Here is a 27,204-nt window from a genome sequence, read left to right as displayed (position 1 = left end):
AGAGTTAAGATTAAAAAAGTTATTAGGCTTCAAAAATGGGCTTACTTTTTTAAGGATGGTGTACATCATTGTTACTGATTCGGCGGACAAGACGGCGGACCAGATCTTCACACTACAGCAAATCCTCCAAAACTGCCGTGAATACCAAGTTCCTACGCACCATTCATCGACTTAAAGCCGCATCCAGAAGGTGGCGAAGGCTGGGCGAACGAGATGAACGCAACGAGCGAGGTGGTTAGACCAAGTGGAGCGTGATCTGGCGATTGTGGGAAGTCCAAGAAAATGCAGAACGGTTTCCACGAACCGCGTGAATTGGAGGAATTATGATCAAGTTACGTGGTAAATTAATAAAATAAAATAAATAAATATCAGACCTTCTTTCCCAGCAGCAATGTATCCACCTTTCCCTCGACCTCCTCCCTTCTTCCGATGCTCTCATTGTTGCCCTAGCTAGAGTGTCAAGACGTTATAAATGATAAAGGTGAAGTATCCGGCATCCACAAAGTGCCGTAAGATGTTCGTTTTCGACGCCGCGGACTGTCGCGCGCGTTTCGAAACGGAGTAGCTTCACTGTTTTCGTCATAACAGAAAGAGTTTGTTGAATGGTAGAGTTGTCAAATTTCTTCTAAACACTTATGCATAATCATTATTGAAGTTGCATGAAGAATTTTATCAAGTGTCAAAAGGTAAATCTACGAAAAATCCGAAATTTTGTCCATTTTTTAATGCATTCATTTCAACTCATTATTTTTGTAACTTTCTTCAAAAGATTTGAAAAGCGTCACATTTATTTTTTTATTAATCATATCTTTTTGCATCATATTTACAACTGAGCGGCAATTTGCAGGGCAGCAAGATCACTTTGAACCTTGCGGATGGCATCAACGGCTTCAGCGGCGGAACCATCGGGAATACTAGCCAGAACATTCTGGATGTTGTTCAACACTGGGTTTCCGTTCATGATGAATCTGGTCAGAGCATCCTTGACGACTGGGATGTTTCCGGCATTCTGAACACCCGAAGTCAGCTCTCCGATCATGCTGGCGAGGCTGCCGAACGAAACTAGCAGATCGTTCTGCATCATGGCGTCCAGAGGGCAAGGTTTAGCGGTATCCCTCTGAGCGATAGCGATGAAGGCATCAGAATCGGCGGAAATTTTAGCCAAGGCGCTGTTTACAGCAGGGTTTTGGAAGTTAGCTGCAATAACGGCACTTCTCAAAGTTTGTCCAGCCGCCGCCAGATCATTGACAGCAGCCTGCATTTGAGTGTTGGCGGACGCGGCCTGCAAAAGATTCGGTAAATTATGTGTAACTTAACAAAACAGTATCATGTCTTGAATAACTTACCACCACGAGGCACAGAACAACACACACGAAGGACTTCATTTTGAAGATACCGAAGGAGCTTCTAGGAGGAGCGACTCTGGACGAATGTATCAATTCCCAATTTGGGTTAGGCTTTTATAACGGTTTTTTCGAGACATAATGGGATCAATCGATGGAAAACTGACGCACGCTTGATTACGCTGTACGCCATTGTCATTATTTACTCAGATGTATGATATTGTGCAAAAAATGTGTAGATCCGTTTCCTTACAACAGTCTTTTTTGTCTTAAGAACTGTCGCTGTGACGACGTGTTAGAAGTGAACAATTATATCCGTTTTTTTTTTTTCAAGAGACTGCACCTGTCTTTTTCACAATTAACATCTGACATACAACCGTCTCAACGATTTTTTTTTAAAAAACAAAAAAAGGACATCTAAATGTCAAAGTTTCGTTATAATAAAACCATTCATCAATGTTCATTTGAAATGTTTTAGAAAAAATTAACTCGTTGTTTTGAACACGTGTGAAAATGGGCAAGAACCGTAAACTGTGCTGATTTTTTTTTTTAATTCGGAGGGGAAATCGCGTTCCAAATTCAAAGAAGACACTTTTCCTTTTTTAGCGTATTTCAAAAAAAATTAATCCTCGTGTCAACATATCCTGAAAATGTCTTTCAGGAAGGATGAAAAAACCCGTCTCGATGCTCTTTATTTTGGAGATAAATTTTCAATATTTTTAAGTTTTCTAGCAGTCCTGAGTTTCAAATGAGATGCATTCGAAACGTTGTTCGTGAATTGACAGCTGAACACATACTCCCGATATTCGACTACATCCTTTTTCTTTGTTGGAATCTAGTTCGACAAATGATGGAAATATGTAGAACGCAATTTAATGATAGACATAAGCTTCAGACCACACCAGATGCTCTTGCGCTTGCCAAGTAAAATTCTTAGGTGCACACCGAAAACAATACAGTCCCTTGTATTTCCCGGATATATTCAATTTAAGGTATAACATGAATGATTTGCATCTGAGTAAACAACGCCACTGAACAACAATTCCTGTGCTTATCTGGATAATCAATATTCGGACGTGGCTCAACTAAGCTATCGCTATCACTATAAAGGCCTAACCAAAATTGGGAGTCGATACATTCGTCCAGAGTCGTTGCTCCTAGAAGCTCTTTCGGTATCCTTAAAATGAAGTCCTTCGTGTGTGTTGTTCTGTGCCTCGTGGTGGTAAGCTATTGAAATGTTACTACTGTTTTTCAAAATAATTCATCATTTCTTAATTTTTTCTAGGCCGCATCCGCCAACACCCAAATGCAGGCTGCTGTCAATGATCTGGCAGCCGCTGGACAAACTTTGAGAAATGCCGTTATAGCAGCTAACTTCCAAAATCCTGCTGTGAATAGCGCTTTGGCTAAAATTTCTGCCGATTCTGATGCTTTCATCGCTATCGCTCAGAGGGACACCGCTAAACCTTGCCCTCTGGACGCCATGATGCAGAACGATCTGCTCGCCTCATTCGGAAGCCTTACCAGCTTGATCGGAGAGCTGACCTCGGGAGTTCAGAATGCCGGAAATATCCCAGTCGTTAAGGATGCTCTCACCAGATTCATCATGAACGGAAACCCAGTGTTGAACAACATCCAGAATGTTCTGGCCAGTATTCCCGACGGTTCCGCCGCTGAAGCCGTTGATGCCATCCGCAAGGTTCAAAGTGATCTTGCTGCCCTGCAAATTGCCGCACAACTGTAATTGTTTTTTTTTTCACGAATAATTTGAAGGAACTAAAATAAAAAAAATTACCCAGCGTATCTTTTTGAGTTCATTTCAACTTATCGCTTTGGAAAGAAAATCTAAGATGTGAATAGCGAGTTGTGAAAGGTAACTCGGTTGTTGTCACGGTGGCTCCAGAGATATTTCTCAGGAGCCACCTTTATCTTTATGAAAACATCTCTGAACTTCCAAACTATAAATTACGATTTTGCTTATTGTGGGTACGCGTTGATATTTTTTTCTCAGATCAGGTATATTACTTTAAACAAATTGAAATCGCAGGTTCACCTTTTTTTTTGCAGAAACATATAAGTTTGTAGGAACATACATATATATAATCTCAAATATTTAGACCTAAGAAAATATGTGTATTTTCAACTTTGACTCCTCTGCAGATGTTTGAACTATGCCATATTTGAGCAGCTCTAAAATTTGCTCGACTCGATACTCGATACAAATAATTGAAAAAAATTCTCGAAAGTTAACCCAATCGCAAAATCTTGCTTCAATGTAATTTGCTTCTTGTTATAAAAAATGACTTAGGTAGTTCGCATAATTTTAGGTAAACATATACAGGGTCGAGCAATTCTACTACTGTCATCTAGACTCAACAGTACTAAAACGTTGCAATCAAAACTGTCACACAAAACAACCTCACTTGAATTGTTTTTCTTAATAAAATTTAAAAAAAAACGTTCTCATTTATCAGCTGAAAATGGGTTATTTACGAAAAAGAATTAATATTCATTCCACAACCGCACGGTGGGGCAGAACCTGCTTTGTGCTGGACAAAACCTTGTAACTTCTTTAAATCAACTCATAGAAGTTTGACGTCTTCGGATGAAATGTTTTCGGTAATAAAAGCTATCTCGTCGACTAGTTGATGATATTTTAGCTCAATATTTGAATTCATTTTCGAAGGGTATAAAATTGGAAATTTACGTCGGTTCACCTGACCTGCATATATTACGATAACTCCAAAACGAAAAAAAAATATGAAAGTCTCAAAATTTTCTACATTAAAGATAGAACACTTTCTTATCTAACGCACTATTCACAACAACAATCCATCGGGTGGTTCCATACAAAAATTAGGTTTTTTCCTGGCTTTTATAGGTTCTGCCTAGAGTGTCCATTTTTCCGTTCCCGGGAATCGAGAAATCTGACGGCCATTTTCCCGGGAATTCCTGGGATCCCGGGAAATATTGGAAAACATGAAAAACAGCTGATTGAAACTTTGCTGCATGAAATCTCAAATGTTTTCTATATTTAAATTTTTTATTATGAATTGTTTTACTTTTTAATATATAATCAATTATGACAAATATAAACCAACAAAATATTATTTAAATGGAACTATGCAAATTCAGAAATCATTTATCATAAAACTGAACAAGTAATTGTTGGACACATATAATAACAAGTCGTGGAAAAATTGTTGTAAGACATTCTGATAAAAAATTAAAGGTTCCATATAGATATTTTTGCGGATATTGTGTACTACACAGAAAAAAAATCTGAATCCTTAACAACACTGAAATTGAAAACCTTTAATCTTACATGACGTTGAACGCGATTTATTAATGTAAAATTAAAGATTGAAAACAGTTGAATCCTTAACAGCACTGAATTTGAATGACACAAACATTACTTGACGCGGAACACGATTAGTTGATGTTAATTTACATCACATATGATGTAAATAAAAAGAAGCATCCCATATGACGGAATTTTCAGTGCGAATTAAATTTTACACGTCTTAAATATCTTACATGTCTTTCAAATTTTACACGTCTGTTGAAGCTAACAGACATGTAATATTTAATTCGCACTGAAAATTCCGTCATAAGTGATGCTACTTTTTCGTTACTTCATATGTGATGTAATTTTACAATTGCTTTGGATGAATCTTGTAATTATACAAAAATAACATGACATGGAATCGATTTTTTAATGTGAATTTAAAAAGGATGAATCTTAATCAGCACTGAAATTGAATTAGACTTTAATTTTTTTTTTCTTCTGTTAACAGCATAAAAAGTGAAATAATGGAATGTTACAATAAACGTAAATGATCAGTTGAAATTGATTCATTTGGTTTATAACCATCGTTTTAATATGTTTCCGCTATGGAATTGAATTGATTAGTGTTAAAAAAAATAATCGCATGCTCAAAATTGAGTAAAGCGACCTGGTGAAAACTGCAGGACATTCGACAGTTCAATTTAGCCGAGTATTTCTATAGTGTTGTTTTCATAGTGCCGATCCAGGTCCAAGAAGAAATCGAAGACTGAAAAAATTGCCGATCGAGTGTGCAGCGGAAAAAATTGTGCAGGTTAGTGCAAGTGTTATTGTAGCTATTTTTATTCTAGTTCTAACGGATCATTATGATTTTGTAGCCCCATCGACTTCGACTCGCAGTGAATTGCGAAAAAATGCTGCGTGCCAGCTTCCATTAAGTCGATTGATGACTTGTCCCTCCGGATCTATCTGCCTTATTGCCCCAGGAACCAACCGCCACCCCAATAACCTTCCCAGACAAGAAGCCCCAACTTGTGCCCCAGACAAGAAGTTGGATCAGTGCATATTTGGTGCTCATTATGGCTGCTGTTTTCGCTAATTGTCGAACGCTTCCATCTTCCGGAATAGTCAGGTGCAGGTCAAGCCCGAATTGCATCTGATTCTTTGAAAAATTTGTTATGCTCAGTGCTATTTTTTTCCATTCCTATTTACAGATTCTCTCCTCACATCGATCGCGAGAAGTTTTTGTCGGCGGGCCTATCCAAGCAGCTTAAAAAAAGAAAAAGTATGATGTGTATCTGCAGGAATTCGTCGTCGTGAGAGCAAACGGAATTGCACAGAAAAAAATAATGACTATTACATGACATTGAAAATGATGACCTGTAAAATAAAACGGCCGGTAACTAAAAATACATGTAAATTTAAATAAGTTTGTTTGAAAAATAAGAGAAAATCCTTTAACATTACAGCAAACGTCCTGTAACAAAAAGGAGCAAGACATTTACCGTAGATTTACAGGTCGTGACAAAATTACGTGTCCTAAATTATAAACATGTCCAATAATTTTCATTTCCACATCAGAAAATTCAATCCGCCTGGCACCCATTTCAGTATCAAAAGAGAGACGTCAAAAGCACGCGGTGCATGATATTTTGTTTACGTTTTTGTGTTTCGGTTCTGTTTCTTTGTTGTGCTCCGTTCTGCCATTCATATCATGTCGAAATCGGGAAGGACATGGCTCGATATAAGACCAAACAATCACAGATCCAGAGAGGCTCAGGTAATTTTGTCCCCCAGAAATTTAGTCATCCGATTCTTATCAAATTTAACGTTTCAGGATTGCACCAGGTTCCGTTTCAAGGGCTACACGCTAGGACTAGTACACTTTGTAAAAGGCAGTGTTGTTCCGTTGCGGGCGAAAGCACTAAGTGGTACCTATTGGAAAATCCTTCGCCTCTGCCCGAGTCCCCACCAGGAGCTGTTATGTCATTCAAACTTCTAATCGATACGATTGTTCAAATGGACACAATCAGTTCACGATTATACAAGTTTGCTTCTCTTCAGTTTCAAGTGATCCGGAAAGGAGTAAACAATCGGAGTGCAGAAAAGTTTTATGAAAAACTGGATAGTTAAAACAAATCCAATGGATGGAACGGTCGAAAATTGTCCAAAGCTGCTCCGGGACCAACCAAAATTTTCAACAATCAGCCTGCATGCTCAAAAGAAGATGATGTTTCGTGCTTCATATGCAAGGGTCGAAAAAACATCTAAATACGGTCGAAAAATGAAGTTGAATTTTAATTATGTCTTCAGCCAGCCGTGATGCTATTTTCGGCTAAATTATAAAGTGTTTTGGTAAGGAGGCTGGAATGTAAGTTAATTTATTACGTTAATGTGTTCTATGTATCTAAATATCCTTTTTTACAGTAATAAGTGCTTGCCGTGCCGTGACTCTAATATGTGGATGGTTATCGATATTTCGAAAGAATCGACATTTGGTTCAGGCACTTGAACATATATATCTGAGATCGGAAAAAGTTCAATTCTACCCAAAGGTCGAACGATGAAAAGGCCCCAGACATAAAATCATTCGAAAAGACGTTGGAATTTTGCGTTGGAAAGAAACCTTTGAAAATCGTAAATTCTCTCGGAATGAAAAAGTTTGTCCACCGTTACTGGGTAAGGCCATCTTGAAGAATAATTTTATACAAGAATAGTATGTTTTGAATTTCAATATATTTTTATTTCTTATTCAAGGATTGGAACTGTACTTCCTGCTTCACAACCGTAAAGGATCAATCACTGTGACTAATGCTACAAATTAGAATCCAGCTAGGTGCGAAAGATAGTTGTATACAAGAAAATTCAAGAACTAAACTTGAACTTCGATTGCATTAGGCGCAGTTGCCCAACGTGTGATGAAAGAACGTTTTTTCACCTTCAAAATCCATGGAATCGACTGGTTTAGGAGAAAATTTGTTGTAACTTAAGGTTCCTTGGCTTTGAGCGAATTTGATTGTTCCCATTGTTTTTTTTTATTCGGCATACGTCGTTAAATTTTGCTAGTACTATGATAAATGACGTATTTAATTAAAATGGTTAATACTTGAAAGCATCCCTCGATTGTTGTCCACAATATGAAAGACCTGCCATTCATTGCAGCAGCTTTAATAATGCAACCAATCTGGAAAATGCTGTTTGTAGCTCTGTAAACATTCGGTAGTGATTTGAATAAATGCAACGATGATGTTAGTAATAAAAAAAATTATTGATAACCTATTTTGTTTCTTAATTAATACTTCAGATGAAAAGGGAAAAACTAAATATTCATTAAATACAATTTGAAATTACAGTCCTGTAATTCAAATCTAACCTGTAAGAAAAATGGAACTTTAAAAATAAATGTCACGTAATTTTTTTTTCGACCTGTAATTTTACAGTAAATGTCCTGCTCCTTTTTGTTACAGGATATTTGCCGTAATTTTACAGCAAATAATTTTTTCTGTGTGTGGTGGTCGTGAATCCAATCAGTATCATGAAACTAAATTTGGACAAGGATCTGGGATTGTTTCGCGGTCGGCAAATAGGCTTCTCTCTTCGTGGCGGGGGAAAATTCCCCGAGGAACATGTTCCTGCTATTGCCATGATATCCGTGTTTTCGAATTCCCTCCCGTGTTTTAAAGTTCTTGGGTAAGTTTTTGTGTTTATAGTATCAGATTTTAAGATAATAAATGTTTTTTTATTACAATCTAATTGTTTTAATATTTGACATGAAAATCCGCCTGAAATTGGTACGCTATTGCGTTGCCAAATGTAAATAAAAAATTAATAGGAAATTTTTTCCGAAATTCAGTGATTTTAAAATTTACATAACTTTTAAATTACACGTCGGCAAAAGTTAACAGGCCTGTAATATTCAACGCAAACTTAAAATTCCATGGTTTTAAAATTTACATCACCTGTATATTAAACGTCTGTAAAAGTTTACAGGCGTGTAATATTCAAAACGCACGGAAAATTCCGTCATATATGATGCTTCTTTTTATTTACATCATACATGATGTAATTTCACAGATTTTTTTGGTAGTGTGTAGCCGAAGCTACGAATACCAAAATGAAGAATTTTAATTTAATTGGATGTTCATGATAATGAAAGTGTTATGTTATATTTTATTATTATTATCCATTTTTTGTATACCTTTCCTAAACTAGTCTAAACAAAGTATATCCGATACAGAAAAATTTAATCAAAAGTTTAAATAATCTATGGGAAAATCCACTTTTTAGTTTCAACTATCGTTCTTGAATAAGAGTTCAGATATGATGTTTAATGAGGCATGAAAATTGTTACTTTTGAGAAAGTATGTTTAAGATTTTAAGTACTGCGATGGATACTCTGGGTATGGTTTTTATATCGAAGGAGAATGTTGAATCTTTTTCAAAAACTTTTACAATAAAATCTGCTGTGATATTGTTTGTTTATGATTAACGATCAAAAGCTTCATCACTTTCATGTTTCTTGCACCAAAAAAAGCAAAACGTTGTTTACAAATTTTAAATAAATTGTGTGCGATAAGGACATTTTTATTGTAAATTCAACTTTTGTAATCTTACCTTTCTATTTAAAATATGCAACCGAATTTATTGAAAGTAAACGAGCTTCAATAAGTCTCGCTTCTCTAACTATTTTTTTGAGTTTAAAATACCATTTGAAAAATTAAATTTCAATTGAGTACAAGATGATTTTGAAAAACTAATTGAAAATCTCATTATATTTAATCACCATTCAATATAAAACGATACAAACGACAAGAAAACAGGAAAAAGATAGATATTTGTTTTGTTTTTCACGGATTATGGGATGAAGTCTTGTTTTCAATCTTCGAAAATAATTAAAAATAATTAACAATAGATAAATACATTCCAGCTGGAGTTGTGATGCACAGTTCATTGTGCAAAGCAGGGGCACGTTATCGAAATTCTTTCTTCGGCATTCGATAGTGGTTGAAAACAACTAAATAGACTCATTAACACTTCCATTGAAAACAAGAACTTTGATTGCTCAAACATGTTTGCCGAAATTTTAAATATCATTTACGCTAAAAACAACTTTACCTCATTTTTCAACTGTTACGAATTTCCAACTTATAAAAAAAATGTTTGGATGTAGGCAGCCCAAACTATCATCAATACACGCCAAAGTTTTGAATTTTAGTGTTCTCGGTTTCTCTCAACCCCCGCACAAATCAGTGTTTGTATTATTCTCATATTTTTCAAGAAACGGGGTAATTATGAACACTCGTTTTCCAAGTATTAAATATTGGTTGATGTAAATAGGGGAGAATGAGGATACTTGATCCCTGGGGATACTTGATTCCTTAGCTATATCTCCAAACTGGAATGTCGTACAAGGATCAAATATTCTAGAAAAATGTGACAAATGGAACAAAAGAGTAATGGTTGAAGCTCAAAAAATTTTAACAAAATAATGTTTTGGGTTATTGAACTTTGTTTGAAAAAAGTCACAAAATGTGACTTGAAGATCTTTTTTCATCATTTTAAAATATTCCTAACATGGAAAAATTATAACAAAAATATTTATTCCAATATGTCAATCTTTCGAGTGTAAAATTAACCTCAAAATACAATATTTTCAAAGCGATGGAAAACTCCCAACTTTTTTTCAGAAAAAGTTTTCTAAAATGTTGATTTTGGGTACAATTGATCCCTAATATTTGGGTACAAATGATCCCGGTGTATTCTTCTTCTCAGTGGATCGTGGTCATTGCTGATTACGAGATTACTAATATTTATCCAATAGCTAATATTTATCCATCAATTATCTGAAGAAAAGGGCTAAAATAAATGATTTTCTCTTGTTTATAAAAAAATGCGCCCGTAAGTATGCAATGTCATAAGGGTTGAGAATAAGCTATAGAATTTTTTTCTGACAATTATTGGTTGTTAAATGAGAACAAACATGACCAAAATAGTCATTTAACATTCTATCTTGGTGTTTTGTTTGATTTTTTCCATGGATTGGGGCTTCCTGGATAAAGGATCAAGTATCCTTTAACTTCAAAAATATCGCAATTTTTTTACTCTCACGAAAATGCTTCTTGTTCATCTACGGGTTCAAGTATCGTTCTAATTTTAAGAGCATAGAAACTTGAAGTTACACGCTGTCAGAAAATGTAAAAGAGTACGAGTTGCTAAATTTTTCCAAAAAGATATGGTGAAAATAAGAAAAGGGGATCAAGTATCCCCACTCTCCCCTATAATTTTTTTAACAGTCGAATTTATGATAACTTCTAAAACCTTGAAAATAAGCCGATGTACGTATGTAGTTTCTTTTTATTACAGAAATGTGATTTGAGAAAAGATGCCTGAACTTCAGGGAAATTTTAACAGGCAACAAATCTCACTGAAATGCAGTGTTTAGATGTGGTTTCAATCTCAGTGTTCATAATTACCCCATAGACAAGGGGGTAATTACATATGAACACACGGGGTAGTTATGAACAGGCGTTTTACGCCCACAAGCTGAAACTTAAAAATATGAAGAAAAAATCCTAAAATGAACAAGGAAACCAGTCATTCATTTTTTAATACTTTTCATAACCTGAACACTTAAAAAATACTTGTGTTCGATCTCGAATGTATTATTGGTCACCCTGGAATGAATAACGCCTAAAAGTAGACAAGCAATGTTTCATCATATTTCAATCGCTGTAATGTTGCCACTCCGTTAATATCATCCTGTACAGGCATGGAAAAAATCGGATCGAAGTACATTCAATCTGCAATCCGTGGTGAACTCATTCAGTTCTAACTGCCAATCGAAGCAATCGGGAAAGGAAAAAGTTCACACACCAGAATGAACACTAACGATTGCAATCCCGAATGCATGAACTTTGAATGGGGGTTTGGGTGAACGAAACGAAGCCCGAAACATTCGCCGCGTCCAATTGGATCGTTTTTTATTTTCACCACGACGTTCGTTGGATGAATTAATTCGCAAGTGAATGTCGAAACACATTCGCCAAACGATTGTATTTAAGATTGCATTCGCGAATGTTTCCGTAACCGGTAAAGGATTGCGCCATCAGGTGCTTGTTTTTCGGCTTATTTTGTGCATGTTTTAGCCCCCGCGCTCGCTGATGGTTTGTTTTCTCATGATGTTATTTCAATTTAGGTATATTCGAATAAGAACATTCAGCATTTATGTAGTTAGTAAAAAAGTTAAGTTTTGCACATTGCGTGGATAAAAAAAAGGACAAATGAAAGGGTTTAATTTTCACTCTTTTTCTGGAAGCGTGGAGGTTTGGTCTTTGTCCACTAGAACAATTTTTTTGTTGAAATCTAAATTCAAATTTCTAAACCTCAATTCGAAATTTTAATTCATGAATTCTGAATTCTTACTTCTTAGTTCTGAATTCTTAATTTTTAATTCTAGGTTTTTAATAATATAAATTATTTATCCTAAATTCTATATTCTCAATTCTTAATTCTGAATTCTGAATTCCTAATTCTAGATTCTATTTTCGTATTTTGAAATTCTAAATTCAAAGTTTTAAATTATAAATTCTATATTCTAAATTCAAATTCTAATTCTAAATTCTCACTTTCAAATTCTAAATTCTAAATTCAAAATTCTAAATTCTAAATTCTAAATTCTAAATTCTAAATTCTAAATTCTAAATTCTAACTTCTAAATTCTAAATCCTAAATTCTAAATTCTAAATTCTAAATTCTAAATTCTAGATTCTAAATTCTAAATTCTAAATTCTAACTTGTAAATTCTTAATTCTAAATTTTAAATTCTAAATTCTAAATTCTAAATTCTAAATTCTAAATTCTAAATTCTAAATTCTAAATTCTAAATTCTAAATTCTAAATTCTAAATTCTAAATTCTAAATTCTAAATTCTAAATTCTTAATTCTAATTTCTAAATTCTAAATTCTAAATTCTAAATTCTAAATTCTAAATTCTAAATTCTAAATTCTAAATTCTAAATTCTAAATTCTAAATTCTTAATTCTAAATTCTAAATTCTAAATTCTAAATTCTAAATTCTAAATTCTAAATTCTAAATTCTAAATTCTAAATTCTAAATTCTAAATTCTAAATTCTAAATTCTAAATTCTAAATTCTAAATTCTAAATTCTAAATTCTAAATTCTAAATTCTAAATCCTAAATTCTAAATTCTAAATTCTAAATTCTAAATTCTAAATTCTAAATTCTAAATTCTAAATTCTAAATTCTAAATTCTAAATTCTAAATTCTAAATTCTTAATTCTAAATTCTAAATTCTTAATCAATTCTTAATTCTAAATTTAAAATTCAAAATTCATAATTCTTAATTTTAAATTCTTTACTCTAAATTCTGAATTCTTAACATGAAATTGCCAATTATTAGTTTCAAATCCTTAATTCTAAATTTCAAATTCTTAATTCTCAACACTTATTCTATGTTCTTAATTCTTAACTCTAAATTCTTATTTCTAAATTCTTTTTAATTTAAATTATTCACCTTTATTCTATGTTTTTTATTCTATATTCTTATTTCTGAACTCTATTAATCCTAAAATCCTTACTCTTTTTCTATGTTTTTAATTTTAGACTCATTACTCTAAATTCTCAAACCTTCATTTAAATAAATAATTATAAATTTTTATTTCGGATTCTTTATGCTTAGTTCTGATTTTGAATAGTTTAAATCTGAAATCCTTATTCTTAATTCAAAATCTATAACTAAAAACTCTTCGAAGCTCTCAATTCTAAATTCTTTCTGTATTTAGAATCAAGAATTAAGATTTTATAATTTTAATTAAGAATTAAGAAATGAATTATTTACTAAGACAAATTGAAATTTTGAAATTGAAATATTTTAAATTTTGAAGTAAATAATTTTCAAATTTAATGTTAACATAAAAAATTAAGAATTGAAAAATTATGATAAGAAATTTTGAATTACAATGTAAAATAAACAATTAAGAATTCAAAAACTACAATTTCGATTTCACAATTTAAATTTAGAAATTAAGAATATAGTCTTGAGAATGTAGTGCTAAATGTTTGGAATTCTGTGTTGAGAATTTAGAATTAAGATTTTGGAATTCAGAATTTAAAATTTTGAATTGAGAATTTAGAATTGAGAATTTGAAATTTAGAATCAAGAACTTAGAATTGAGCATTTGAAATCAAGGATTTGGAATCGTGAATTAAGAATTAAGAATTTAGGATTTAGGATTTAGAATTTAGAATTTAGAATTTAGAATTTAGAATTTAGAATTTAGAATTTAGAATTTAGAATTTAGAATTTAGAATTTAGAATTTAGAATTTAGAATTAAGAATTAAGAATTAAGAATTTAGAATTTAGAATTTAGAATTTAGAATTTAGAATTTAGAATTTAGAATTTAGAATTTAGAATTTAGAATTTAGAATTTAGAATTTAGAATTTAGAATTTAGAATTTAGAATTTAGAATTTAGAATTTAGAATTTAGAATTTAGAATTTAGAATTTAGAATTTAGAATTTAGAATTTAGGATTTAGGATTTAGAATTTAGAATTTAGAATTTAGAATTTAGAATTTAGAATTTAGAATTTAGAATTTAGAATTTAGAATTTAGAATTTAGAATTTAGAATTTAGAATTTAGAATTTAGAATTTAGAATTAAGAATTAAGAATTAAGAATTAAGAATTTAGAATTTAGAATTTAGAATTTAGAATTTAGAATTTAGAATTTAGAATTTAGAATTTAGAATTTAGAATTTAGAATTTAGAATTTAGAATTTAGAATTTAGAATTTAGAATTTAGAATTTAGAATTTAGAATTTAGAATTTAGAATTTAGAATTTAGAATTTAGAATTTAGAATTTAGAATTTAGAATTTAGAATTTAGAATTTAAAATTTAGAATTAAGAATTTACAAGTTAGAATTTAGAATTTAGAATTAAGAATTTATATTTCATTTATATTTAGAATATAGAATTTATCATTTAGAATATAGAATTAAGAAATAAGAATTTAGAATAATTAACTTTAAATTTAGATTGAAGAATCTGTTGCTGAGTATGCCATAACATTTATGAAACTATGGGATAAGTACAACTTCATTACGAGCTTTGAAATTTCGCAACATTTTTTGAGCTTAATTTAGGAATAAAGCATTGTCCTTTTTCCTATTCAGGATGTTTAAACTAGTCAAATTGTTAAATAGCTTTGCGATTATTTTAATTATTATTTGGCAATATAGGTTACAAAAAGTGTCCCAGTAGACAAAGACTAAATCCCTTCGCTTCATGAGCAAGAGTGGGCATTTACAAACCTCCTCTTTGTCCATTTAGTTATTTAAGCAAAGTGCAAAAGTCCATTTTTTTCTAACTATATGCTGACTGTTTTCATTCGAACATAAATTAAAAGAACATCATGAGAAAACAAACCATCAGCGAGCGGGGGGGCTAAAACACGCACAAAATTAGCCGAAAAACAAGCACCTGATGGCGCAATCCTTTACCGGTTACGGAAACATTCGCGAATGCAATCTTACAATCGTTTGGCGATTGTGTTTCGACATTCACTTGCGAATCAATTCATCCAACGAACGTCGTGGTGAAAATAAAAAACGATCCAATTGGACGCGGCGAATGTTTCGGGCTTCGTTTCGTTCATCCAAACGTTTTCAAAGTTCATTCATTCGGATTGCCAATCCGACCAATCGGCGATCGTCTGTTCACGCTCGCATTGCTGATGCTACCATCGTAAACGGAGCGGAGATTGAGAATCATTAGCATTCATGCTGGTGAATGAATTTTTCCATCCTTGATCCTGTATTGTTCAAAATCGAGGAAAAAGTTGTAATTTTGAAATCGAATCAAATAAAAACTCTTTTTAGTGCTAACCGTTCTTCAAACAAGTTGTTTTTATTCCCAAATCCGGAATGGTCTGACACAACAACTTGTTTGAGATTTTAGTACAAAAAACTGAGTAATTTTGTTCATAATTACCCCACTTATTCGTATACATCTAAAGCTGTAATAGATTTTTTTTTGATACACTTTCGATTTTTGAATAAGTTTCTGAACTGTAATTTCAACCTGTAATATGGAAGGGTACAAAAGATTGAATTTTTCAGACAAAAGTGGCTCCATAGAAATATCTATGGAGCCATCGTCAAATCAATTTGGATTTCTTTCACAGATCGTCTTTCAAATTAAAGTGGTCAAGATAAAACTTTGTGATGATATCTTCAACAACAAGAAGTATGATAAACGGTTTGATATTGTGTTATGTGTAAGGGTTTTTTTTTCTTCGAAAAATAACAATTGCCGCACAAGTATCAAATTCGTTGATTTGTTCCAATATTATTTTAGGAGTGCTGTGATAAATTATTGCAAAAATATTCAAAACCAATATCAACAGTTTGGAGTTCAACCAGCAATTCACTTTTAGAAAGGCTTAAAGCTATTCACTATATAAGCTCAAAGGCAGTGCTCAAGCGGCTCTAAAACATTTAAATAAGGAGTGTTTTTGAAAAACATTTTGATTTTTGAATAACTTGAGAATGCATGGATTGAAATTGAAAAATTTTTCGGTGAAGCTACCAAGTAATATATAGAGTATGTGTTAAAAATTTGTTGGCAATCTGTTATGTTGTTTTTGAGATAGCATCCAATACAGAATCTTATAGACAAAATTGTTCAGGCAAGATCGAGTGAAATCCAGGTAAGTCCCAGTGGAAGACTCAAAAACAGTTAAAAATCAAAATTCATGTGGTAAATCATTTGAGAAGTCCTAGAGGTTCTCACAATGGACTTAAATTTTCATAAAAGTGAATGTCAGAGCTGTGGACTGTATATGGATAAGGGTCGGATCATTCACTTCAGAATTCCAGGTTACACCTTAAAGGAAGAACGCAAGGATAGCACTTGATAACTATTTCTCTTTATTTTTCTCTTAAGGTTACAAGTACATTCAAAAATTTCACTTGATAGGTAATTTTGCGACATGCTCAAACACGCGGATTCGACTCAAAACTAAACTGACAGCACGGCACGCGCGTCTATTTAAATCAGTTAGAATATTCTGGAGCACCTCCATATTCTTCCGTGCGTGCGCATGGAATAAACGGCTGAAATTTCTAGAACCTTCCAAATGGAATGAAATAATAACGTATTTTTGTGGATCATTTGAGAATCTTCTAAATCTTTCTAACGAGTTCTTTTAGGCTGGAAATTAACAGAGATTATTCAAGCCCATTGGCTTGAACAGTGAAGATGATTGATTCCATGAAGTGACAGGTTTTATGCGCGATGGAAAAAATAAACAAAATGCGGTGGTCAAACCGTGCGCATAATATTTGGACCGCTAGCGGGGAGATTTTTGTAAAATTACGGAATAGACAGTCAAATGTACTCATTAGCGGGCACCTGGCAGGTTTTCAGCCAGAAAATTTTCGTTGACAAGTCTCGCCTGAACGTTCCGGAGATAAACAAGGAGAAAAAATTGAAAAGTTTTATGTAAGCTGACGGTCTGTGGAAGCTGCAAATCAGCTGTCTCCAAATACGACCATTTTCCCTACAAAGCACTTTAATAGGTCTAACAAAGTTGGTTCTCTGTTTTGATTAAATCCGGAATCGTGCTGTTACGCGAAAACTGTGCTGGTGTAATAAAAAGTCAAATATACTGAAAATTAAAAATGCCTTAATTTGAGAACTCCCAGACCCCAAACCTGAGTTCATAATTGACAACTCAATTTTGTGAAAAAGTCACAGCTTGTAAATACGCCAAACTTGCCCTTCAGCAGAGAACTGTTTTTTAAGAGGTTTTTAATGTTGGGAAATTGGATTCTACTACCTCAATCGTTCCAGATTTAAGTTTGGGGGATAAGTTTAAAACGAACATCTGTTTTGATGGGGGATGATAATTTTTATTCTCACTTCATTTGTAGAAAGTCTCACATATACGTTGATGTAACTACCATTCCCAACAACTCTTCGGTGGTCGAGCGGTTAACATCCTGAGATGGCCATCGCAGTGCTACTGCAGGTATGGGTTTGATTCCCGTACCTGCAGTGTTTTTTTTTATTTTAATTTCCATTTTATTGCGGTATCAGATTTGAGGGTTGAGTTCTCTTTAAAGAGCTTAAGTTTGGGTGAGGCCGCGAATAGTCAAACTTGTTTCTTTTTCAGTGTATGATGATTTTTTGCCGAAGGAGGGTAGTCAGCTAAATTTCTCATAACTTCGATAAAATTTAAAATTTTTTTTGAGAGTCAAGCTCCAAGAAACAGAAACATCATCAAAAATAACCTTGATTCGAAAATAAAGGGTGGTTCTATAATCTATATAGCGCAACGTAGTGCCCAAGAATTAAAGTTGAAATACTTCTTCATTGGACGCTATCTCAAAAATAACTCGACAAAACCTCACAAAAATTTGCACATGTACACATTACATTAATAGGCAGTTTCACTGAGAAATTTATCATTTTCTATTCATGAATTCATTATAACAAAACCTAATCTTTTGTGGCAGTTTTTCATCTTCTCTTGTAGTAATTTTGAGAACGCGTAAGTTATAATTATCAATCAATTTTTTACGGTTGGCATTGAAGGAGATGAGTAGACTTTAAACTTGGTGCACGTGTTTTGATAATTGTTATTTTATGATGATGATTTATTATGATGAAATTTAATAGGTTTTGTAGTTCCGACATCTTTTCGTCATCTTTCTACAAACTGTTGCATATCAGATGCTCATTACGATAATGACAGGTGCAGTCCGGCAAATAAAACGAATACAATTATCCTGTATTACGGTTTACAGTGCGCACCTGCAATTTTCCAAATTAGTTTAAAAAAAACGTAAGTAACAAGCTTTCAAATGAGGACCCTTGTTTAAGGCGTCTCTCTGAGTTAAAAGAAACCGTCTAATACGTTACTCACTCCTGTCACGTAGTCACACTTTCTGTACATAGGACAAAACGAACTATTGTTTCGAAACGGATGTACGAAATTTTGACAAAATATTTTGTCCATCTGAATAAATATTGGAATACAGTTCGCATACTAGTATGTGTCAGTTGTTCATTGGAAGCTCCTTTTATGTTCCATTTTGTTAAATTCGTTCGCTATAAAAGTCACACAAAAATTGAGAATCGATACATTCGTCTCGAGTCGTTCCTCCAAGAAGCTCCTTCGGTTTCCTCAAAATGAAGTCCTTCGTGTGTGTTGTTCTATGCCTCGTGGTGGTAAGCTATTGAAATTTTACTACTGTTTTTTCAAAATAATTCATCATTTCTTAATTTTTTCTAGGCCGCATCCGCCAGCACCCAAATGCAGGCAGCTGTCAATGATCTGGCGGCCGCTGGACAAACTTTAAGAAATACCGTTCTGGCTGCAAACGTCCAAAATCCAGCAATTAAGAGCGTATTGGCTCAAATTTCCGCTGACGCCGATGCCTTCATTGCCATTGCTCAGAGAGATACCGCGAAACCATGCCCTCTGGACGCCATGATGCAGAACGACCTGCTCGCCTCATTTGGAAGCCTCACCAGCATGCTCGGAGAACTGAACTCGGGAGTCCAGAACGCTGGAAACATCCCAGTCGTAAAGGATGCTCTGACCAGATTCATCATGAATGGAAACCCGGTGTTGAACAACATCCAGAACGTGCTGGCCAGTATTCCCGACGGTTCCGCCGCTGAAGCCGTTGATGCCATCCGCAAGGTTCAGAGTGATCTCGCTTCCCTGCAAGTTGCCGCCCAGTTGTAATTTTCTTATCACCAAGGGCTCAATGTAGCAAAATTAGAAAATTTTACCCAGCGTATATGTTTTTTTTTCAACTTTTTATTTAAAAAGAAACTTTAAAATATAGCAAATCAACACCACAAAATTATACCGAAACCCACAACCATTCAAAACTACAGGGTTACAATAAAGTTCCAATTCTTTTTAAAAATCAAAACTGGGCTGATGGTTTTAGCATAATGTTGCCAGAATTTTTTCCACCCCCATCCGGGCCTAGCAATTCCGGGCATTTTTTCAAAAAAAACCTGGCAAAATCCGGGCATAGATTTTCATTTTTCAAATCCAAAAACCGGGCAAAATTTTGGTGTAATTATACATAAAAGCAAAGAAAAAATGCAAAAAAAAATTGAAACTAAAATTTTAATAATGTAATGGCAGATTTCCAAAAACTTTTTGGAACGCTTAAATATTTAAATGTTTATAAAAGTAAATCAGCGAAATTATTTGAAACAACCGTTGAAAATTTCCATACCGTTAATCGATTTAGCTGAAACTTACTCAAAAACTTTGATTTTTTTTGGGTTTCTTTGTGAAAATTGTGAAAAAATCCGGGCAATATCCGGACATTTTTCACGATATCCGGGCAACCGGGCCAGACCGGATTTTATCGAAATTTTGCATGAAATATCCGGGCAAACCCGATAAAATCGGGCAATCTGGCAAGCTTGTTTTAGCATTTGTAAGATCGCTAGCCATCGTGTCCTTGAAAGTTTCACTGAGATCCTATATGTGTGAACATGGCCGTAGGAAAAGAAGGGGGGGGGGGGGTTGGGAGTTAACCTCTCTCCCACGAGTGTAAAAAAATTTTGAAATTCTAAATAATTAATTAAATTTTGATGGACAACTAAAATTAGTCACGAGTAGCAATCTCGATTCAGAACTTAGTCCGGAATCTCGAAATTCAATCCCAGAGCCTAAATTTTACAACCGATAGTTATTTCGTCCTGAATATTGAATTTCAAAATGCAGATTCCAAGAAGTCTAACAAACTTCGAGAAGTCGAGAGAGACTAAGCTTGCCAGATTGCCCAGATTTTGCGTAGATTTTTTCACTTTATTTGCCAAATGAAACACAAATGTTAATTGAGTCCTTAGAATTATGTTTTTTGTGTTCAAAACAATTGCTTAAACAAATTTTGTCTAAGCATACAAGAACGGATTTTTTTAAGCCTTAAATATCATTCTAAATCGGCTGATTTGATTCGATGAAAATATCAATTTTTTCAAATGTTTTCTCATTATTTTGTGATTTTAATGAAAAAAATCCGAAATTTGCCCGAATATTGACCGGATTCTGGAGGAAATTTTGAAACAATATGCCTGGTTTCTGCAAGGTTTTAACATAAAATAGCCCGGTTTGCACGGCCCGGATACTTGCGGAAAAGGTTCTAGAAAGAACCCAGTTTATTGTTCTTCATTTTCAGATTGGATTATCATTGGGATAGAATCCTGATCCGAATCTTGATTTTGCATAGGAAACTAAAAAAAATGGATTTTTCATATTCAAAACTCATCATTTCGGAATATGAAAAGAAAATATCAAAATTCAAACCATTTAAGACTTGGACTTGAAATTTGTATCCTCATTTCATATGCAGAATTTAAACATAAGAAACTTTAATGAGTTTTTTTTTTTAAAAGCTATCGATGTTCGTCTATTATCCTTTTTATTTTCATATTTCCCTTTCTATCTTCTTTTATTTTCTAACAAAAAGTGTTAAGCTAAGCAGACGATTGTAAAAACAGAAAAAACGAGTTTGGCTCCTTAAAACCTTATCGTAAGAGCCATTTCAAATATATCAGTTATAAAATGTTTAATGAGTTCAGAATTGAATAATCAGAAACAATTTCATAATTCGGAATTTTCCTTCAAATTTACAAGTTCATTTATGATTTAAAAATAGAAAAAATTCTGGCTGAGGGTTCTGATCAAATTTCGGTTTTTGATTTTAAATTCATAGGAATTCTTATTTGGAATTTGGACTCCAAATGACTGCATTTTGACCTTAATCACAGAGAACAGACGTACAAGCTAGCCCACGAAACTTGTGTAAAATTTCCAGCGGCATTAGTTCAATTATGAGTTCATACAGTACCGTTCATAATTGTATAGAAATTGGATGCACGCGCACTGTCACTTCGACTTTGAACTTCCTTAACTTTTGACTCTGATGATATTTTCTGATCAAATTTTCTGCGTTAAATAGATCAACTATCACACTATTTGATCACAAAGTTTGAGCTTTCTGGAGTTTGTGTGGCCTGAGATACAGTCATTCTACGAAAATCGGACTTTTTGGACTTTTCTCATTCAAACTGTAATATCTCAGAAACTACGCTACATTTTTTGTTGAAATTTTGCAGAGTGATTGTTGAAATGTAAAGCTATCATGTCTGAAGTTTTTGAAAAGTTCTATCGATGAGATCAAAAGTTACGTGAAACAAAACAATATTGCGAGATTCTGATTTCAAAAGACAAATAGATCTTTAATTTCATTTTTTTATTTCATCATTGCTTTTGCCAGACATTTTTTGACTGATTTGTGGATGGAAACGATTATGTTCTCATGAATCGTCCAAAATTCTATAGAAATCGCATTTTTAGGTTCATGCCTAAAAAATTGTACCTTCCGTAACTTTTGATCCCACCAATAAAACTTTCCAAAAACTTCAGACATGCTTATTTTATTTTTCAGCAATCACTCTGCAAAATTTCAACAAAAAATGTAGTGTAGTTCCTGAGATATTGTAGTATGAATGAGAACGGTCCAAAAAGTCCGATTTTCGTAGAATGACTGTATCTCAGGCCCCACAAACTCCAGAAAGCTCAAACTTTGTGATATAATAGTGTGATAGTTGATCTATCTAACGCAGAAAATTTGATCAAAAAATATCATCAGAGTCAAAAGTTAAGGAAGTTCAAAGTCGAAGTGACAGTGCGCGTGCTTCCAATTTCTATACAATTATGAACGGTACTGTATATACGATTACACCTTTTCGAAAACTATACACTTGAAAATTTGATTTGTAACTTTTGAACGGCGCAATAGGTGCCACTGTTTAAAGTCAATTTTCAACATATTTTTTGGATGTCTGCATTTGAAATTTTACACACTTTTTTGAAGATTTTTTGTTAGAGCTTGTACGTCTGTTCTCTGTGCCTTAATTCAAAATCTGAATCTCAATTTTAATTCAAAACTCGGATTTAAAATTTAAAATTCGTATTCAGATTCAGCTGGAATTTAGGTTTCAAAATCAAGATTAAAATATCAATATGAAAATTACATTTAAGATTCAAATTGAAGGAGATCGCAGTTGCATAACTTTGATTCTTGAATCGAAATTGAATTTTCAAATGCAATCTGTGTAAGTTTAGAAACATAAACCTGCTGAAAATCTCAAATTTAGAAAAATACTGGATCCATTTCAAAGAATTTGTTTTTTTTTCATTTATTCAGAGGTTTAGTTTATGAATTATAAAATCATTATTGATAATTTTTGTTGATAAAATAACTTGTATATAATCATCAGGTGAAATTCAGAATTTTATTGAACATCTAACATTATTTAAATAGCAGATCCTTAAACATAGTTCTAAACTAAAATCCAAAATTTTATTCGAGTTTAAAAGAGTAAAAAACTATCCTTATTTGAATTACTACTCTTATCTCTAACTATTTGATTCTCTTTCACCAATGCTCAAAACGGTTATGCTTGTGGTTGAAAAGAATTAGCTAGCTTATTTTAGTAAATGCTAAAAGTTTTTCTTTCAAATGAAGCCTCCAAAATCCATTTTTGATTTGATTTATGTTTTGTTTCGATTATAGTCGTTTTAGCATCTTTGTGTCTTTCAAAACTTTTATCAACGATGCATTTGGCGAACAGTTATAAAAAAAATTATCCGGTACAACTGTGTTCGATGTTTACCCATAGGTTCAAACTTACGGACATCAGCTCAGGATGGTCAGTTGCCAACTGAGCAATACGGCAAAAAATGGGCATCTAGTAGGATTTTCTTTATGAATTGAAACTTATAACTTTTAGTGTAAAATATCTTTAACCTGAAAAATTAGATAGTACCTACACTTTTTCCACTCTTCTTTGTGTATGCATTGTTCAAGCAAAAATGTTATAGGAACAAAAATCAACATTGTCCATTCTTGAAAAAAATAATAAACAGTTGAAAACGGTCCATAATAGGCTATTCGCCGAAGTTTCCATTTGATGTAGGAACTAGGATTGGTCGATCTTGGATCGATCTATGCAAGATCGATCTTTTAAACTCAAATTTTCGATTTTTGGATCGATTCTTTAGCCTTGAAAAAATAGATTAAATCGGTTTATTTTTGATTCGATCTTTCGATCTTTAAAAAAATTTGGCTCCTTACCGGAAATTTTCATCGTGTATGCTATGGGTGGTCAAGATTTTCATCAAAATCGCCTTATTTTGTAGCTTGAGCACACCAGAAAATGTATATTATTATGTAAGCATCAATGTGCGTTGTTTGTGTACATGGAAAGAAAAAAAAACGGTTGCATACATTTGGGAGTCCTTAATAGCCGAAGCCTCTAGCTCGCGGGTTACAAGGCTTCTGAATGATCATTTTTCGTTTTCTAGGTACAGGCCAACAGGATCCCATGGTGCGTAATTGCCATAATGAAATACATTTTTTGGTGTTCACTAGCTTCAAAATATGGCGATTTTGGTTAAAATCTTGGCAACCCATGGTAAAGACTTTTGAGGATTACCCAAACGTTTATCAAATGGTTGAATTATTATAATCTCTTAAGATTTAGTAGTTAGTTCATACTAGAGGTGTCAGGTGGTTTTGTTTAAAATCAGGCAAAATATCGGGATGACTAGACAGATGGATTTTTTTTTCAAGGAACTTAACAGCAAGCAGTCATTCTTCCCAAATATTGATGGGGATCTGCTTAAATTGCAAAAATAAAGGCGACATACAGGTCCTGGAGACGTTTTAATTTATGCAACTGGAGCGAGCAGAATCTTGGTCTGCAGTTTATATCGAAAAACACCATTAAAATATCATCTGAATGAAAATTATCCCCGGTTGAATGGGTTAAAATATTTTATTACATATTTGATGGATGTTCTTATCCTTCAACAATCAATTCAATTATAATTTAGAATTTTTTTTTTGAAAGTCATGACAAGACCATTTTTCGAAAAACTGGGCAATTTGAGTTTGTTCGTTCAACAACGAACAAACAAAAATATTCTGATGTTAAATTTAAATTAATATACTTTTAATGGACCTTGGTATTAAATCATTCCATCTTAGTTGGATAAATTCTAGTAGGGGAGATGGGGGCATAATGGCCACCTTAAGGAAAACGGTTATTTAACCAAAGAAAATAGCTATAATATGGAGGTAACATTATTGTTTCGTGTTCAGACACTTGAAAAGCCTATTCTCTAATGGGCTGAAACGTGAAAAACTAAATGAAAACGTTAAAAAATGCATTTTAAAAGAATTTGCCAAAAGCTGAAAACCAGCCACTGTGGAGGCATAATGAGAACCCCCCTGAGGCAGTATGAGCACCATTAATCAGAGCAAATGTGCGTTTTTGCCGGGGAATCTAGCAGCGAATTCAATTCGATGAAGTCAGGTGAGTCGTAGATTCATCAAACAAAGCAATAACAATATAAACTAGGTCTGTTTGTAGAATACAAACAATTCACGCACGCTCATACATTAAGTGCTTTGTTCGAAGGATGATGCTACTAGCCGTATAATGTAACAATAAAAAAGTCGATCATGAATTGTGAATGGAAAGAAATCACCTCGAACAGAAATCTAACTCTAGTCTTTTGATTACCTCTCCGACACCTTACCGATAGGCTAAATTGTCGGATGAACACTAGTCAAGGTGTGGCGCTATAAATCAATTTTAATTCACTGCTAGATTCTACGGCAGAAAATGCTCATTATGCCTCGATAATATGGTGCTCTATATGCCCCTAGTCAACAAATTTAAGTAAAAACGTGTTTTAAAATTGATAAAAGTGAAAAATCAAAAATTTTATGATGGTAAAAATTGAGAAACAATGTGTACATCATGTTGCAGTGCGTACATTATAGATCAAGGTTATTTTAAGATCATAAGAGCTTATTTCGTGGTGCTCAAAAATTATAATATTTTCGTAACTTGAGAACCAAGCTAGTTTTTTTTAAATATCTCTGTAAAGATGATAAGGAGATTCCTTTTTTTTTGAAAAATTAATACTATAGGAAGTACGAAACAAATCCTCATGAAAATTTATTTAAGAAAATACGCACTTTCGTAGAAAAGCGTAGTTCTCATTATGCCTCGGGTGCTCGTTATGCCCTCATCTCCCCTACATATTTTAGATATATTCAAATTTACAAGCTTTTCTGTCGTTTTTTTGCTATTAATTTACTTCATCGTAAAGTAGTCCTCAGGCGGCACCACTTTTTAACAAAATTTGAAAGATCGATCTAGCAGAGATCGATCTTTTTTCATAGATTTTTAGATGTATCGATTTTTCAACCATTCAAGCATTCAGCTGAATCGACCTTCTTGTCAACTTTGTGAATACATCTCTTGATTCTATCAATCAATTGATTGCAGTTCTTGGCTCTCCAATTATTTCTGTACACCAATGAGCTCAAAGCTCCGAAGAAATCTTCGATTGGACGACTCTGAGACAGTTTATCGGGTTGTGGTTCTTGGGCACAAGAAGGAAGTAATTTTCTTCGTCCGAAACAAAGCATTTTCCGGAATATTTTTTATCATCCAGCGGCATTGGGATTTAAGAGTTCGGCACTTAATTCCAACTTTTTTCAATGTCTTGCCAATGCAACGTAGGGGAAAACTGTACAAGACGAACCAGCGTAAGATGGCCCATGGCATTATTTTTCAAAAATACGCCAACCTATGGCTACGAATGATGTTTATCTTCATTTTTTGTTGCGGCAAACATGCTTCTCTATTATTTCTTAGGTGAAAATTTCATTCAAACGATTCAAATCCTAAAAACCAGAAAGTTAAATAAAATCTGCGTGAAACTTGTAATTTTCCATGATTATCATTTAAGGTTTTATGGTAAAGCCCGGTTTACAGTTCTTGTGAACTCGAACTCGAACGTGAACGTGAACTCACCACAGTGAAAAAATATTCCGCAGTGAAATGTCAAATCGGTCAAATCTTCAAAATTAGTAAGAAGTTTGTTCAACTGCGGGTAGAAATTGGTTTCGATCGGAAAATGACAGATCATTCAACCAATGTTTTGATCGATACTTGTCGAACCAATGCTCAAATTCAAATTCAAATTTCTTAAAAAAACATATTGTTCTTCTTCAAAACATATTCAGCTTTGAAAACGATTGATTTAATCAAATATTCCCAAAGTTCTTATCTTTGAAAACAATGAATTTAAATTAAATTTTATGAATTTAAAGTACTCCCAAAAAGTATTTATCGATCAAGGTGTAACGAGCTTTAGCAATTTGTTTCTTTTGAAAAGCTTATTGAAAGGACGTTATGAATATAACTTTTACAAGATAGTCATTTTTTGTTCTTGATTAAAAATTGACAAACAAAAATTTCAAAATTACTTTTAATTAGTGAAACAATTGAAAAGGTTTTTATTTAATTAAAATGCATCAGTAGGGGAGAGTGGGGATACTTGATCCCCTTTTCTTATTTTCACCATATCTTTTTGGAAAAATTTAGCAACTCGCCGTCTTTGACGTTTTCTGACAGCTTGTAACTTC

The 27,204-nt window shown here is 33.2% G+C and overlaps 3 protein-coding genes and 1 long non-coding RNA gene across 4 annotated transcripts; 3 read left to right on the top strand and 1 right to left on the bottom strand.

Annotated features, from left to right (window-relative positions):
* Window positions 1-785: 785 nt before the first annotated feature.
* On the bottom strand, window positions 786-1,431 carry LOC129743816 (uncharacterized). The gene is made up of 2 exons (XM_055736014.1): window positions 1,347-1,431; window positions 786-1,282 (listed from the first exon to the last, which is right to left on the bottom strand). The coding sequence occupies exons 1-2, from the start codon at window positions 1,383-1,385 to the stop codon at window positions 824-826; spliced, it is 498 nt and encodes a 165-aa protein (XP_055591989.1). The 5' UTR covers window positions 1,386-1,431; the 3' UTR covers window positions 786-823.
* Window positions 1,432-2,490: 1,059 nt separating this feature from the next.
* Window positions 2,491-3,146, top strand: LOC129742904 (uncharacterized). Its single transcript, XM_055734846.1, has 2 exons — window positions 2,491-2,565; window positions 2,629-3,146. The coding sequence occupies exons 1-2, from the start codon at window positions 2,527-2,529 to the stop codon at window positions 3,085-3,087; spliced, it is 498 nt and encodes a 165-aa protein (XP_055590821.1). The 5' UTR covers window positions 2,491-2,526; the 3' UTR covers window positions 3,088-3,146.
* A 2,875-nt stretch (window positions 3,147-6,021) lies between these two features.
* On the top strand, window positions 6,022-7,903 carry LOC129749490 (uncharacterized). Its single transcript, XR_008738062.1, has 4 exons — window positions 6,022-6,409; window positions 6,467-7,000; window positions 7,057-7,308; window positions 7,387-7,903. It is a non-coding gene; the product is annotated as an uncharacterized LOC129749490 (long non-coding RNA).
* Window positions 7,904-18,812: 10,909 nt separating this feature from the next.
* On the top strand, window positions 18,813-19,460 carry LOC129741763 (uncharacterized). The gene is made up of 2 exons (XM_055733549.1): window positions 18,813-18,886; window positions 18,951-19,460. Exons 1-2 carry the CDS (start codon window positions 18,848-18,850, stop codon window positions 19,407-19,409), a joined length of 498 nt encoding a protein of 165 aa, XP_055589524.1. The 5' UTR covers window positions 18,813-18,847; the 3' UTR covers window positions 19,410-19,460.
* The last annotated feature ends 7,744 nt before the right edge of the window (window positions 19,461-27,204 follow it).

Source organism: Uranotaenia lowii, chromosome 2, assembly GCF_029784155.1.
Source record: "Uranotaenia lowii strain MFRU-FL chromosome 2, ASM2978415v1, whole genome shotgun sequence".
Classification (NCBI taxonomy): domain Eukaryota; kingdom Metazoa; phylum Arthropoda; class Insecta; order Diptera; family Culicidae; genus Uranotaenia; species Uranotaenia lowii.
This window is presented reverse-complemented; position numbering and strand designations above follow the sequence as displayed.

Excerpts from the sequence above, each read along its gene's own strand:
- LOC129743816 (XM_055736014.1), bottom strand. The coding sequence starts at position 1,385 with ATGAAGTCCTTCGTGTGTGTTGTTCTGTGCCTCGTGGTG. Across the intron at positions 1,283-1,346 it reads TTGTTCTGTGCCTCGTGGTG|GCCGCGTCCGCCAACACTCA; the intron begins GTAAGTTATTCA and ends AATCTTTTGCAG.
- LOC129742904 (XM_055734846.1), top strand. The coding sequence starts at position 2,527 with ATGAAGTCCTTCGTGTGTGTTGTTCTGTGCCTCGTGGTG. Across the intron at positions 2,566-2,628 it reads TTGTTCTGTGCCTCGTGGTG|GCCGCATCCGCCAACACCCA; the intron begins GTAAGCTATTGA and ends AATTTTTTCTAG.
- LOC129741763 (XM_055733549.1), top strand. The coding sequence starts at position 18,848 with ATGAAGTCCTTCGTGTGTGTTGTTCTATGCCTCGTGGTG. Across the intron at positions 18,887-18,950 it reads TTGTTCTATGCCTCGTGGTG|GCCGCATCCGCCAGCACCCA; the intron begins GTAAGCTATTGA and ends AATTTTTTCTAG.